At 37.5% G+C, this 16,183-nt stretch overlaps 2 protein-coding genes across 3 annotated transcripts in view; one reads left to right on the top strand and one right to left on the bottom strand.

The window, feature by feature from the left end:
* The window catches only part of APPBP2 (amyloid beta precursor protein binding protein 2), a 53,044-nt gene extending 45,937 nt beyond the window's left edge, over positions 1-7,107 (top strand). Inside the window, exons 11-13 of the mRNA XM_023244758.2 lie at positions 126-316; positions 1,353-1,518; positions 2,554-7,107. Coding sequence (XP_023100526.1) covers positions 126-316; positions 1,353-1,518; positions 2,554-2,807 — 611 coding nt within the window. The 3' untranslated portion in view covers positions 2,808-7,107. The remainder of the gene's footprint in view (positions 1-125; positions 317-1,352; positions 1,519-2,553) is intronic.
* CE1H17orf64 (chromosome E1 C17orf64 homolog) overlaps positions 1-16,183 on the bottom strand; it is an 84,395-nt gene that overhangs the window by 56,038 nt on the left and 12,174 nt on the right. The gene's annotated exons all lie outside the window — the stretch shown is intronic.

Below are 16,183 nucleotides of genomic sequence, written 5' to 3'. Positions count from 1 at the left end.
AATATTTTCATCTTTACCAGTTCTAAACCATAACCACAAACATTTGTTGAATTTAATTTTAAATTATATGCTCTGATTAGCTTTGATGGTTTTATTTACACTAATTTTATTGCTTTCTTAATCAGCTCTTATTTTAGAGGAGATTGCAATTGACTGTCATAATAAAGAAACTGAACAGAGGCTGCTTCAAGAAGCTCATGATTTGCACCTGTCTTCACTCCAACTAGCTAAAAAAGCTTTTGGAGAATTTAATGTACAGACTGCAAAACACTATGGAAACCTTGGAAGACTTTACCAGTCAATGAGAAAATTTAAGGTAAAAGCCTGTTTTACTACATTTTTCTCTTCCTAAATAATTTTAGGTAATAAAGTCCAGTCTTAAATAACAAGTCTAAAATAATACATCATCAGTAATCTTAACTATTTAAGTGTACATTTATTGGGGTGCCTGGGTGGCTCAGTCAATTAAGCATCCTACTTTGGCTCAGGTCATGATCTCATGGCTCGTGAGTTCGAGCCCTGTGTCAGGCTCTGTGCTGACAGCTTGGAGCCTGGAGCCTGCTTCAGGGTGTGTCCCTCTCTCTCTGCCCCTCCCTCACTCACCCTCTGTCTCTGTCAAAAATGAATAAACTTTAAACAATTTTTAAAAATAACAGAGTGTACATTTATTTTACTCCTACCTTATTCCATGAAAAAATTGAGAAGATAGCTAGTGTAAAACAACAGAGTCAAAATATAAACAAAATTCAAAATCCAGACCCTGGAAAAATAAGAATACATCAAAAACCATAAAGGCTATTATGGTTATTATAGTTAGACTATAATTATATAGTCTATAGTTATAGACTATATAGCTAATAGCGGGGCATCAGGCTGGTATACAGGGAATGTCAGATACTAAGGTGTTATTAATTGTAATGATAAAAATTTACTGAATTCTCTTAGAATTTTGGGGTATAAATTCTTAATCAAGTGTATGCCTGTGTGAATGAACGTACTATAGTATGGGGTTTCTTAACAAGGTTCAATTAAATTTGGGATCATGTTAACAAATAATTTTCATTTTAAAAGGTTTTAATGTTAATTTCTTCTAATAATTTTTTATTACCAGGACAAGTTTTCTCATCATTTTTGGCATAGGACACTATTACTGTCATCAACTAAATGTGTAACTTCCCAAAGTAGTAATGCTGCGCATAGGCGACTTTTGGATTAACATAGTATGGTTTCTGATCTGATTATGTTATGCCATCCATGTTTTTGGCATTTAGAAGAATCTTGCTTGTTGGGTAAGAATTGTTAACATAAGAAAGAATATAATCTAATGCTAATACAGCTTCATTTTTTTTCAGGAAGCTGAAGAAATGCACATCAAAGCAATTCAGATTAAAGAGCAACTTCTTGGTCAAGAAGATTATGAAGTAGCCCTTTCCGTGGGACATCTAGCTTCTTTATACAATTATGACATGAATCAGTATGAAAATGCTGAGAAACTTTATTTGCGCTCTATAGCGATTGGTATGTTATTTTAAAATTTTGTTAGTCAACTGATTAGAAATCAACATATCAACATGTCCCATATGTTGTGTAGGGAAGTGTAATTACTAAGACTTCAATGAGTTTAGAGCTGCTAAGGATATCCAGAAACCACTCAAAACTCATCTGAAACATTTGCTAAAGATGATTTATTGATGTTGAAGCCAGTAGCAAGAAGTATGACAGTTTAGGCAGAGTGTCAAGGATAGGCAAAAGCAGTAATTCTAAACTATTTGTGTAGTTACTGCTCCCTCCGCCTCCCTTTTCCTGACTTTTAACATCATAGATCAGGTTTACCTGTTTTTGATAAAATAGAATCATACAATGTATATTTTTATATGTCTGGTTTCTTTTGGTGAACGTGAATTGTGAAATACATCTGTGTTGTTCCATATCACTGTTGTTTATTAATTTCTAGCGCTATATTTTATTGGATTAGTATATCATTATTTATCCATTCTGCTGTTAATGGATATTCAGAACATTTGGTTTCCATTTTCAGGCCTTTTACAAAATAAGATACTGTGGCCATCATCTAAGGTGCCTGTTAAAATTCTTCCCTGTTTTGGGGCACTTGGCTGGTTCAGTCAGTAGAGCATGAGTTTGAGCCCCATACTGGGGGTAGTGATTACTTAAAAAAAATTCTTCCCTATTTTTATATTGAATTGCCTATCATTCCTTATTGGTTTATAGAAGATCTTTATATATTATGGATGCAGCAAGCCCTTTGTTGGTTATATGTGTTGCAGGTAGATAACTTTCACTCTGTTGCTTGTTTCTAAATGGTGCCTTTCAAAGAACAGAAGTTCTTAATTCTAATGTAATCGAATATATTTATCTTGTCTGTGGGTACGCAATCTCATTAGTTTCTCATTTATCCTAGGAAATAAAACCAAGCCATCCTATTTAAAGAATTGAACTTGTGTTGTCTTTAAGAACCTCTTGTTGCTTCATTATTTGAGCTTTCTTTCTTTCTTTCTTTCTTTCTTTGTGTGTGTGTGTGTGTGTTACTTTCAGGGAAGAAACTGTTTGGTGAAGGCTACAGTGGACTAGAATATGACTACCGAGGTCTCATTAAACTTTACAACTCCATTGGGAATTATGAGAAAGTGTTTGAATATCACAACGTTCTGTCTAACTGGAACCGGTTGCGAGATCGTCAGTATTCGGTGACCGATGCTCTTGAAGACGTCAACACCAGCCCCCAGTCCACTGAAGAAGTGGTACAGTCCTTCTTGATTTCTCAGAATGTGGAGGGACCGAGCTGCTGAGGGAGTACCTCAGTTAACTAATTTACCTTTTCCCAGATTCCAGGGAATTCATACTGTGAAATCAAAACCATGTTGTTTTTTGGGGCTGGAATTTGCATTGAAACACTGGTCCAGTCCATTGACCCTATTTGGGTGATCCCTATCTTGCAGAGTGTCCGTAGGAATAAGCATATATTCAGTTATATTCAGCATGTACCGCATGTATAAGTAGTCTGGCCCATATTTTCAACCTAGTAGAACAAACAACAGGAAATCTTTTTGTTGTTTTTTTTTTCATTTAAAAAAATAATTCATTTTGCAGAAAGCCTGAAAAGAACCCCTAAATAAAACTATTTAAGAGTTTAAAAGAGTTGCATTCTTATTACGTAAGGATGATTTTAACAACTTTTTAACATATAATTCTTCCTTGTGGAGGTATTCAATACTGTATTGTAAAGAAATTTTATGGGGAAAATCTTTATGTGCAGTATGGAAAAGTTAACACAGTGCTGATAGAAGAGGGACATCCTGACTTAGGTTTGGCCACCTTACCCACGGAAGTGGATACAACCACTCCAGAGCTCTCTTACGGGAAGGACTGTCAGATTCATCTGAACTGGACCAGTGTTGATCTGTAAATCATAGAAAAGCTAACAGACCAGCACTTTTATTAACCCTTTGGTTGTGTTGGGGTTTTTTGGTACAACAATGCAAGATGCTCTGATAGCATTTGCTGACAGGACCAGGAGGACCTAAAATGGACCAGCCTAATCTAGAAAGGGGTTATTTGGACCAGAGGCTTTAGGTTATTATTTTAGCCCCTGCATATACTTTTATCAGTAGAATGTTTCATTTAGATATATGATGAAAAGTAATAATGCAAAACTTATATTCATGTAATTAGACACCAAACTTGAGAAATTTGGCAATTTCAGTGGCATATCTTTAGTCAGTGTGCACAGATGGCAGTGCCATAAGCAAGTCTATGAATATCTGCCGCAACCAACCCCCTCATTTTAAATGTTACCCTAATAATCAGTGCAATTAACAAGTATATTGGCTAAGAGTCATGAAATAATAGCTCATGTTTGGGAGGGACTTTTAGGTTACTATGTGGTTTGTGGGGATTCATGGAAAAATGAATGCCCAAAAGAAGCAATTCTTCTGAGATCCTTTGTTTTTATGGTAATAATAGTACAACTGGGTCGTTTTATTTGAACTTCAAGAGTCAAATACAAAGATCCCCTAATTATATATCTATTTCACTAACTTGTCTTCCTTTTATTGGGTTTTGATTTTTTAAATTTTAACCCAGTTGGGTTATTTAATGTTGAGGTAATTAATATTCAAATTTGGGAAGTTGTAACATGTAGCAATTCAAGAAACAAAAGGTCTTTTGCTGTTACCTCAGTTCTTATTATAGTGGCCTATTGGGTGCCTCTATAGTTAAGAATCAGGGTTTTCCCCCCTATTTTCAGGGGTTCATGACTTGGCTGTTAGAGATGTTGCTCTTGGCTAATGCTTGGAGTAGTCTGTGGGTGAGTGAATGTGTGTTGAATTTTGGTTTTCTTTTAACATGCACGTTGGGGTTGGAGGGGGGAAGAAATCTAAACTGTCTGCCACATTGAGTACAGAAAAATTAATTAGAGATTTCAGATCAATTTGATTTTAAACACTTTTGAACTTCGCAAATCTAATCTTGTTTAAAACTATTATTTGCAGTCTTGTTAGTTATGAGCCAGTGTTTTTAAGACCCCAGGAGGGGATTGACTGGGGGAGGTACGTAAAGAGATGAAATAAGCCTGGACCCTAGGATTATAACTATGATTTCAAAACCTGAGTTTATTCCTCAAATTGAATTAGTTTCTTTTTAATTTTAAAAGGAGTACATTGGCACACCTGCATCTCCCCTCCCAGCTCATTGCAGTCTAATGCCAAGAGGCACCTCTTTGTTAATTACCAAATAGTCTGTGACCAAGGACTAACATTTTTTAAGTTACTTAGCTCTATCCTCGTGGGCCTATATATTTAATACCTCCAAAGATATTTTCAGGATAGGCTTTGTATACTTTTGTTGGTTATTTAGAGTCCTGTGGTATGTTTGTGGTATAGGAATGTCATGGTAAATTGTTTTTCAATAAATATTTTGAAACTCACGTTTCCATACGAAGTTTTTTTTTTTTTTTTTTTTTTGTAATCTGTATTTTTTGGTTTTGTGCACATACAGCATTTCCTATGATAAAATCAAGCAAATGACTTAAGGCCTCATCCTCTCTTAATTCAGTTTGAGCTATAAAGCAACATGATATTTAGAAGCCTAAGATCACAGGGTGATAATGTTAAGTGGCAGCCAGTTTTTCTAAAAACCATTGGTAGTTTCCCTTTATTACCACTGCTTTAATGTAGTGTTCTGTAAATCTGTTTGATTTAATGCAAACACTGTAGGTTGAGAAAAGAGATTGCCAGTTTCTGTTAATGATCTAACAATATGTTATTAATTCTGGTTCTAATGAATAATACCCTTATGATTTTAAGTGTGGGATTTATCCTTTTCCTAGGGATGTTTAGGGTAAATTAGAGAGGTGAATGTCACCATGATTTATGGGGTTAAAAAGAATCTCAAAGAAAGAAAAGAATAAAATTTACCTCACAATAACCAATAGCTTGCACAAGCTTTTCACATAGGGTGGGGTTAGGTGTAAGGAAGCCTAAACCAACCTAAAGATATTTCTGAAAGTTCAGCAAAATAATAAAGGGCCTTTGGTCTCATTCTTCCTGACTTTCATTTCTTTCCTCTTACCCAGTCTTTTTCCTAAAGTTTGGTGCTATTCAAGTTGGGTGCATCAGGGGGCTCTACAAATACTCATGTGCTACAGATTGTCAGTCACTCCAGCATCCAGTGTAATAGAACTGATTGGGTTTTTTAGAACACCATACTTAAGGGTTCCCAAAGCTGACTTTGCCCAAAGCTTTAGGACCTCTATTGTCATCAAAGCTTTGTCTCTGCTTGGTTAAAAACAAACTCACCATTGCTCTGTAGTAACCCTTGTGCAGTATGCGCTCATTAGTGAAAATAAAGGATTTGACAAAGGCCTTTGTTCCCAGCCTGTTTGGGAAGAGTTCATGATGTTGTGAAAATTAAGTACATAGGCTGCAATCTTATACATAAATGGGAGTGCCATTTGGTAGCTCCTTACGTGCAAACAGAATGCTGAACAGTAAACACACCTGAAACACAATTGAAGCTTGTGGCCGTACTTTACGAATTGAAACAACGGTTTGCTTAGTAGCAGGTATTCTTAACTGCCACTTGGTCTTTATTTTTCTCCCCAGAATTTGTAGCCTTGCTGCTTGCAAACTCTTCCTTTCCTGGATGGCAAAGTTACTACTGGAAAAATACTTATTTATATAAGTATAGACTTTTTTAAGAGTTTTATTTTTGCTTTAAAAATTAATGTATATATTTCACCTCTTGGCTTTGGAGGACCTCAGTTCTTGCTAGGAAAAAGAAAATTTTTTAATCTGACACTTGGATTACTATCCAGCTTGAACACTAGTAGTTGTATTGTCCACAAATCTCAGGAATGTGTTAGGCAGAAAACTGGTTTTACCCTGTTGGTGATCTGAAGGAATGTGCTTTAGGATTTATTAAATAATACTATTCTTTAATTGCAATCCTAGGTATCTATAGCATGAGTGGCCTTAGTGAGTTTGTTGAAGTGCACATTTTTTTCAAAAGTAAAATTTAAGATTAAAAATATATGCTATATATAGATATCTAGAAAACCTGGTTTGTGGTGCACAAATTAAGTGTTGGATCACTAAATAACTGTTGCAGGTACCATTTGTGTAACATTACTCATTTCTGTATATTCCTTTTATGGAAAGATATGTTGCCATGGTAACTAAAACTTTTCAATTTAGTTCTACTTTTATGATGTGAATGAATGCTACATTTTATTAAATATTACCAAGTCAGTACTATTTTTATACTTTATTAAGCAACAGGGGATTTTAGGTTAGTAGACTCAAAAGCTCTTAATGAAACAAATTACTAACAATTCTTTACATGAAAATCCCCACGAATAGTGCCACAGTAATTTCTATAGAAATATCTAGGGTCATTGATAGATTTTTTTAAGACGATTCTTCATTGTGTCAGAATGACCTTTCATATCATCCTTAACACAAACTTGTAGTGCCCACCATTATGTGTAACCATTGAACCATACTAAGTATGTTTGTAACCAGCATTGTGATATATTCTGTACTTGTATTGCTAAAAATGAATTACTGACCTAATAAATATAGTGTTCCTGCATTCATAGTGTATCTGTTTCCAATGTAGTTGTGATCGCTTTTGGTCAGGACTTGGGATTATTATTGCAGCCTGTCTTTATTAGAGAACAGTGTGAGAGAAGCTGTTGGAACCACAACATAAGTGCTCTTGTTCAAGAAAAATAAGATGTGTGGCAGAGGAGACACGTGGTAACCGCATCTGGAGATGGTGCTCACTAAGGTACTTGGAAAAGACAAGGTAGTACTTAATGCAGGAGGTGTTTAGTCTTTACAAAAGTAACTACACCATTTTCCCTAGTCTTCTATCTCTGAAGCTGAAGGCGGGTGAGGAGACCTGGTGAAACTCTGCTGGCAATAGTGGAGAGAACCCTGGATTTGGGTTTCAGTTCCAGCTCTGCCTCTGAGCAGTAAGAATCTGAGATACGTCATTATGAGCCTCTTTGTGTTTCATTTCTTCATATGAATGGGGGGGGGGGGTGTCAAAATAGGTCTTTTAAAACATCTGCCATGAAACAACATGAATCTTAAGCACTCAGAACAGCAAGTACAGGAAATGACACCAAATTTTAAATTACTATTAAGAAAATTAACATTTAAAAAATTCCACCTTCACTTGCAATAGCACTGGTTTTATTTCGACTGCCACCTTCAGTGATACTTGTAAAATTTTTCCTTTTACGTTCCATGACTTTGAACATGCTGTTCTCTCTTTTGTATGGAATCTCATTTTCTGCCTAAACTTTAATTCATCTGTCAACCTCAAAGGACAAGGAAGCCTTCCCTGAAACTTCCCTGAGTTGCCTCTTCTTGATACTTAAGCAGCATTTTATTTAAAGCTTTGCTAAAGCCATTACCATATGATTGTGTAACTCAAGAATTAAAACTTCCCAGCGTATAAATATTGCTGATTTGTGCGTTTAACAAATTTAACATAGAGTTTACTCCTTGACAGATACTCTTCTTTTTTTAGAGAGAGAGATTTTTGTGTGTGTGTTTTGTTTTTTGGAGAGAGAGGGCTCAAGTGAGCAAGGGGCAGAGAGAGAGAGAGAGAGAGAGAGAATATTGTAAGCAGGAGTTTAAGCTCGACATGGAGCTCAGTCCCACAACACTGGGATCCTGAGCTGAAATCAAGGGTCACTCAAGTGACTGAGCCACGCAGGTGCCCCTGACATATTATTTTAAGTGTGTTAGCAAACCACACTCACTTACTTTATAGACATTTATTTTTGTAGTTTGAAAATTCAAGGCAAATTCATCAGTATATATATCCAAAATATATAAAGAACTTCTACAATCCAGTACCAAAAAACAATCCAATTGAAAAATGGACAGAAGACATGAACGGATATTTCTTCAAAAAAGACATACAGATGGCCAATAGACACCTGAAAAGATGCTCAACATTATCATCGGAGAAATGCAAATCAAAACTACAATGAGCTATCACATCACACCTGTCAATGTGTGCCTGGGTGGCTCAGTCAGTTGAGCAACTGACTCGATTTCAGCTCAGGTCATGATCCTGGGGTTGTGGGATTGAGTTCTGCATGGGGCTCTGTGCTGAGCATGGAGCTGCATAAGATTCTCTCTCCCTCTGCCCCTTTCCCCTGCTCACGCTCTCTATAACAAAACAAAACAAAACAAAACCCAGAAACAAGCATTGGCAAGGATGCAGAGTAAAAGGAACCCTCTTGGGGCACCTGGGTGGCTGTCTTGGTTAGGAATCCAACTCTTGGTTTCGGCTCAGGTCATGATCTCACCATTCAAGTTCAAGCCCAGCATCAGGTTCTCTGGAGAGCCTTACAACGTGGAGATTCTCTTGCTCCCTCTCTTTCTGACTCACCCACCCACACATGCATTGTCTCTCAAAAATAGATGAATAAACTTTAAAAAAGGAACCCTCTTAACATTGTCCATGGAAACACAAATTGGTGCAACTATTGTGGAAAACAGTATGGAGGTTCCTCAAAAAATTAAAAATAGAACTACCCTATAATCCAGGAATTGTACTACTGGGTATTTACCCAAAGAATACAAAAACAATCAAAGGGATATGTGCTCCCTGATATTTATTGCAGCATTATTTATAATAGCCAAACTATTGGAGCAGCCCAAGTGTTCATCAGTAGATGAATGGATAAAGAAGATGTGATATATAGATATATAGATATCATGAGATTGCATCACATATATATATACATACATACATATATATATGAATATTATTTTGCCATAAAAAGGAATTAAATCTTGCCGTTTGCAACAACATGCATGGAGCTGGAGAGGATAATGCTAAGCAAAATAAGTCAGAGAATGACAAATATCCTAGGATTTCACTCATGTGGAATTTAAGACAAACGAGCAAAGGGAAAAAAAAAAAAAAAAGACAACACAGTCTCTTACTATAGAGAACAAACTGGTGGTTACCAGAGGGGAGGCAGGTGGGGGACTGGGGGGAACAGCAGATCAGAATTAGAGTACACTTATGATAAAAACAAACCAAATAACATGCCAGTTAAACATTAATAGGAATGTGGTTAGATAATCATAGATTCAGTTAATGAACAATATGCAGAAGATCAAACGATTGCAATGATTAAAATACCAAACTGTATGTTTATGTAGAAATAACCAAGAAACATGAATATAGGAAAAGCCCATGGTGAATAACTAGTGATTATGTAAACAAAAAAAACCATACATATTTATGTAAAAATATATGTGAAAACATTTTTCTCAAAGTATATTCATTATAAAAATATATTGACAATGATCACCTTTGGAAAGAAGGAGTAGGGGTAGAATTCTAATAAGGGAGAAAAACTTTTCATTTTGTAACTATCTTTACATTTTAAATATTTTTACTAAGAAAAATTCTTGTAACTGTATAACCAAGAGATAAGTACATTTAAAATATTGGCACATTTCTCTCTTTTTTTTTCCTGTATATGTGTATTTCACATTTCATTCATGTTTCATATGCATTTTGGTATCCAGCTTTATTTCTTTCTATCAAACTGTTTCCCTACACTATTATATATGGAAAATGTTATTTTTAATGACAACATAGTATACCACCATGTGGATGGACCATAATCTATTTAATGCATCTTCTATTGTTGGAAGTGTTATCTATTGCTTTACAGCAAATTACCCCCAATTTAATGGCTTAAACAAAAAATATTTATGAATTAACAATTCCTATGGAACTGGAATTCAGGAATGGCTTAGCTGGGTGGTTCTGACTTAGGGTGTCTCATGAAATTGCATCAAGATGGCACCGGGACATCTGGGTGGCTCAGTTGGTTAAGCATCCGACTTTGCCTCAGGTCATGATCTCACAGTTCATGAGTTCGAGCCCCCTGTTGGGCTCTGTGCTGACAGCTCAGAGCCTGGAGCCTGCTTTGGATTCTGTCTCCCTCTCTCTCTGTCCCTCCCTCGTTCACGCTCTCTCAAAAATAAAAAGGTTTTCAAAAAAAGATGGTATGAGGGTTGCAGTCATCCTAAGACTGGTCTACAACTGAAGGATCTATTTCCAAGATCTCTCCCTCTCATGGCTATTGGCATGTCTTAGTTCATTGTCACATGAGCTCTCCATAGGGCTGTTTGAGTGTCTTCATGACATGGCAACTGACATCCCCCAGGACAAGTGATTCCAACAGAGAGAGCAAGACAAAAGCCACAATATCTTTCGTGATCTACCTGGAAGTCACACTGACCATTTTCACCATATTCTGTTCATTAGAAGTTGGTCACTAATGACAGCTCACACACAGGGAAGGGGAATTATTCCCATGCCTTGGAAGGAGCAGTATCAGAATTTGTGGATATTCTTTAAAACCACTGTACTAGAGTTTTTCCCTATTGTAATTACCTCTCTTAATGATTATGCTTGACACTAAAGCTTTGTGCACATCTCAGATTCATGTCTTATAAATTCCTCATAATGGAGTTGCTGAGTCCAATTTTGACACACGGTGCCAGGTTGTATTAATTTCCATTCAGGTTGTATTATATCAGAATTCTTATTTTTCCACACCCACAGCAACTCTGGGCTTTATAATTTTTTTCATTGCCAGTGTGATACAAAGAATCTCATTCTTTTCATTTGCATTTCTTGGATTAGTGCAATAAGATGATGTGTTTTAGGTTTGTGAACCACTGACTTTTCAGAGACTTAACTCAGAAGTCTCCTGCTGGCAAACAATGCCCCTGTATCAGTCTTTTTTTTTTTTTTAATGTTTTTTTAATGTTTATTTACTTTTTGAGAGAGAGAGAGAGCACGAATTGAGGAGGGGTAGAGAGAGAGAGGGAGACACAGAAGTCAAAGCAGGCTCCAGGCTCTGAGCTGTCATCACAGAGCCTAACGTGGGGCTTGAACTCACGAACCACGAGATCATGACCTGAGCTGAAGTCGGACGCTTAACCAACAGCCACCCAGGCGCCCCATCCCCCTGTATCAGTCTTATGTGCATCAAAAACATTTCCTTATTCCAGAACATTTTCCATGACTCTGATACTCCTGTTCCAGTTCTCTGGAAACTTGTCAGCTATCTGGAGTTCAAGACTTGAATTGGATTCTAGTCTGCCCCTTCATTCCACCTCCTTATAGAAAAACAATCCTAAGGGAAGGATCTGTTTTGGGGCAAGTTTCTAGGCTTACATCGAGGCTGAAGACTATCCTCTGTTTTAAATCAGGAGGATTATAGCTCTTTTAGAAATAGGAGAGAGGCAATGGATTAGCTAATCTTTTGAAACTTTTTATTAAAAAAAAATTTCAAATATATGCAAAAGTAGAGAACCTGGGATAAGGAATTGCCTTGTACCTCTCATCCAATTTGTAAATCCATGGCCAATCTTGTTACAACTATTCCTTCATCTGCTATGGACCCTGCCTTTGCTGCTGGATGGATTTATTTGTTTATCTATTTAAGTTTACCTATTTACTTTGAGAGAAAGAGAGAGAGGGGCAGAGACAGAGGGAGGGAGAGAGAGAGAGAGAGAGAGAGAGAGAGAGAGAGAGAGAGAGAGTCCCAAGTAGTCCCTACACCATCAGCACAGAGCCCAATGCAGGACTTGAACTCATGAACCATGAGATCATGATGTGAGCCGAAATCAAGAGTCAGATAGTTAACAGACTGAGCCACCCAGGTTCCCCTACCACTGGATTATTTTAAACCAAATCCCAGACGTCTACAAATAATACATTGTTTATCTCTAAAACATAAGTACTTTAAAAATACATAACTCCAGGGTCGCCTGGGTAGCTGAGTCCATTAAACATCTGACTTTGGCTCATCAGGTCATGATCTCGAGGTTCTTGAGTTCAAGCCCTGCATTGGGCTCTCTGCTGTCATCACAAAGCCTGCTTCAGATCCTCTGTCCCTGTCCCTCTCTGCCCCTCCCCCACCTCCCTCTCTTTCTCCTCTGCTTGCTTTCTCTTTCTCAAAAATAAACACTAAAAAAAATTTTTTTTTTAAATACATAACTCCAGCAGAGAGCTTCTCCTCTACAGTTCTGCCCACCGCTCCCTTGTTTTATTCAATAAACTTCTATCTTCTTTTTAAAAAGTACATAACTCCAAAAAGTTATTACCATACTCAAAAATATTTAGTTATGGGGGCGCCTGGGTGGCTCAGTCAGTTAAGTGTCCGACTTCAGCTCAGGTCATGATCTCGCGGTCCGTGAGTTCGAGCCCCGCGTCGGGCTCTGTGCTGACAGCTCAGAGCCTGGAGCCTGTTTCAGATTCTGTGTCTCCCTCTCTCTCTCACCCTCCCCCGTTCATGCTTTGTCTCTCTCTGTCTCAAAAATAAACGTTAAAAAAAATATTTAGTTATACCTTTACGTCTTCAAGTAGTCAGTTCATGTTTGATTTCCCTGTTTTATAGATGTTTCTGTGTCATGTCTATGTTTGTTCTAATCAGTATGTAAACATGGTCCTCATTGGCCATATCTTTTCAGTCTCTCCTAATCTTTAGATTCCCTCTCCCCCCACCCCGCAACTTTTATTTATTAAAGTAAATGGTTCATCCATTCAGTAGATTTTCCCCATAGTCTAGAAATGTGGATTCTGTCCCCACTCATAGTGTCATTTAATATGTTCCTCAGTCCCTTGTATTTCCCATGAACTGGAAATTTGATCAAATTCAGGTTACATTTTTCTTTTTGCAAAAATACTGCTTAACTGGAGTTCCATAATGTCTGGTTATTTTTCTTTATGATATTCAGATTGATCCATGAATTCAGATATTCTTTACTGTTTAACTTGACCAGTAGGTTTTTAATATCAATGATGATTTTTCATTTCTAAAAGTTGTATTTGGTTCTTTTTAGAATCTGTCTATACTCTTTTCCTATCATATGATGTTTTGCTTAATTTTTAAAAAATAATCTCTACACCCAATGTGGGGCTTGAACTCACAACCCCCAAGATCAAGAGTCACGCTCTACCAACTGAGCCAGTCAAGTACCCCTTATCATACACTGTTTTGTTATTGTAGTATATTTTTCTCCCTTTTCATTAAAACCCTACATGGACACACAGATCAATGGACCAGAACAGAATGTTCAGAAATAGACACAAATAAATCAGGAATTTAAAGTATCATAAGAGTGACATTTCAAACAATTCAGGAAAGATGGATTTTTTCCCCTATATGGTATATCCTATAAATACACTCCCACATGTGCAAGGACACTTTTAGCCATCTGGAAAAAAAAAAAAGTTGGATTCCTATTATACAACTTATACCAAAATAAATTTCAGATAGACTAAAGATTTAAATGTAAAAATTGAAACACTAGTGCTAGAAGGAAAGATACAATTTTAAATATTCTCTGAGTGGGGAAAATCTTTCAAAGTCCTAAAGAAGCCATTAAAGGAAGGACTGTGAATTTAACTACATAAAAATAAAAAATGTCTGTACAGGGTGCCTGGGTGGCTCAGTCAGTGAAGCATCCAACTTTTGATCTTGGCACAGGTCAAGATCTCACGATTCATGAGATGGAGATGTGACATGGAGCCCTGCATTGATTAGGCTCTATGCTGACAGCTTGCTTGGGATTCTGTCTCTCCCTCTCTCTTCCCCTCCCCCACTCACAGTTCTCTCCTTTTCTCTCTTTCAAAATAAATAAACTTTAAAAAATGCTTTAAAAAAAGAAAAAATGCATGCGCAAAAGAAAAATCGTAAAACACAGGAGCACTGGGTGTGCAGTCAGAAGACACAGAAAGTCAGTATTTCAGTTCAGCTGTGCCAGCCTCTAAGCTGTGCTTAGCTGTTTTCTTCTCTATAATGGGACAGAGTCTCTCCCACAAGCTTGTCATGAAGATCCAATGCGAATGCATACAAAGCCTTTTGCCATCTGTGCTGAGTTACATGCATTTGTGGTAGTGTTATAGGAAGAGGAGGCTGCCAGCTGACTCCTGTAGCCTGGAATAGGAGTGGGTCAGGCAGTGATCAATCAGTATATCTGTGGTCGGGAGCCTCTTCCATTTAAGACTTTAGGGAAAGTATCCACTATTCTCTAGGGAAGGGACTCTCCTTGAAGGCTGCCTGGTCTGGCTATCAGCGAGGCAGTTTCCCCACAGTAGACTACCCCTATGGGCACTATAGGCCCCTGCACCTCCAAATAACCTTCCCCAACCACCTGCTTCTGGTGTCTCCAAGTCCAGCTTAGAGAGTCATACTTTATGCAGAGATATGTTAACTAAGAAAATACAAATTATCCTAGAAGCAATACGTTAAGCATTTTGAGTTATTTGAGTGATACAAGCATTTTGGCCAAGAGCAAGGAGAGCACGTGTCATTGGTGTATGGGAGGTGGCCGGCATGACACATGTATGTATGGCCAGTAGGCATCAAGTCTGAATTCTAGTCCCAGTTCTGGTGTTTGACTTACTGTCCAAACTTGGAGAAGTCAACCTTTCTTCTTGGGCCTCTTTTTCCCCCCTCTGAACCAGGAAGTGTTTGGACTAAATGCTCTAGTTTGATTTGTTAGTTCATTCATTAATTCATTCTACAAATGTTTATTAAGTATGTACTCTGTGCTGGGTCCTGTTGTAATTGCTTGGGATATAGCAATGAACAAAACAGACAAAAAACTCTGCCCTTGTGGAACTTACATGTTAGTGGGAGGATACCATCAATAAATAAGAAAGATAATCATTAAATTATATAATATTTGAGAGGTATACGTGTCTTAGGAAAATAAAAATAGACTAAGAGATATTCAGAATATGTGTAGTTGTTGGAATTTAAAAGGCTCCACTGAGAAGGTAACATTTGAACAGAGATTTGAAGGCAATGAAGGAGTTAGCCAACTGGGTATCTTAGGAAAGAACATTCCAGATGGAGGAAACGGCCAGTGAAAAGGCCCTGAGGCAGGAGTATCTTGACAAGTATGAGAAAAGAATGAGTTCAGAGGGGTAACATAATGGACAGTGGGAATATATCATAGTAGGCCTTATAGGCCCTTGCAAAATCTTTGGATTTTAATCTGCGTGAGATGAAGAGCTGTTGGAGGGTTTTATTCCTTTGTTTTCATATTTTTGTAGAGCAGTTGTAAGTCCACAGCATATCTGAGCAGAAGATTCAGAGATTTCTCATATACCACTGTTCCCACACACGCATCGTCTCCCCCATTATCCACACCCCCACCAGAGTGATACATCTGTTATAGTGACACATCCTCACCCAGAGTGCCTAGTTTACACTAGGGTTCACTCTTGATATTGCCCATTTTATGGGTTTGGGCACATGTATAATGACATGTATCCACCATTCTAGTATCACACTCAGTATTTTCACTGGCCTAAAAATCCTCTGCGCTGTTTGGAGGGTTTGGAGTGAAGCAATGTTATGTGATGTTCGTTTTTGGAATTATGAGATCTCACTAAATTTGAGGAAAGAGTTAAGAGGGCTCAAAAACCAAGACTGTTGCCTATTTTGCCTTCAGGGATCCTGCTGGTCCCCAGGCTGATATAAAGTTCCCCCCACTTCCTCCTGGTGTCTGCCTCTGCACATACCTTGCTATAGAATCCCATTATTCCTCTAGGGGGTGGTGCTGCCTCACACACAGGACACCTCCCTGTTTTCATC

This window comes from Felis catus, chromosome E1 (assembly GCF_018350175.1).
Source record: "Felis catus isolate Fca126 chromosome E1, F.catus_Fca126_mat1.0, whole genome shotgun sequence".
NCBI classification, from domain to species: Eukaryota; Metazoa; Chordata; class Mammalia; order Carnivora; family Felidae; genus Felis; species Felis catus.
This window is presented reverse-complemented; position numbering and strand designations above follow the sequence as displayed.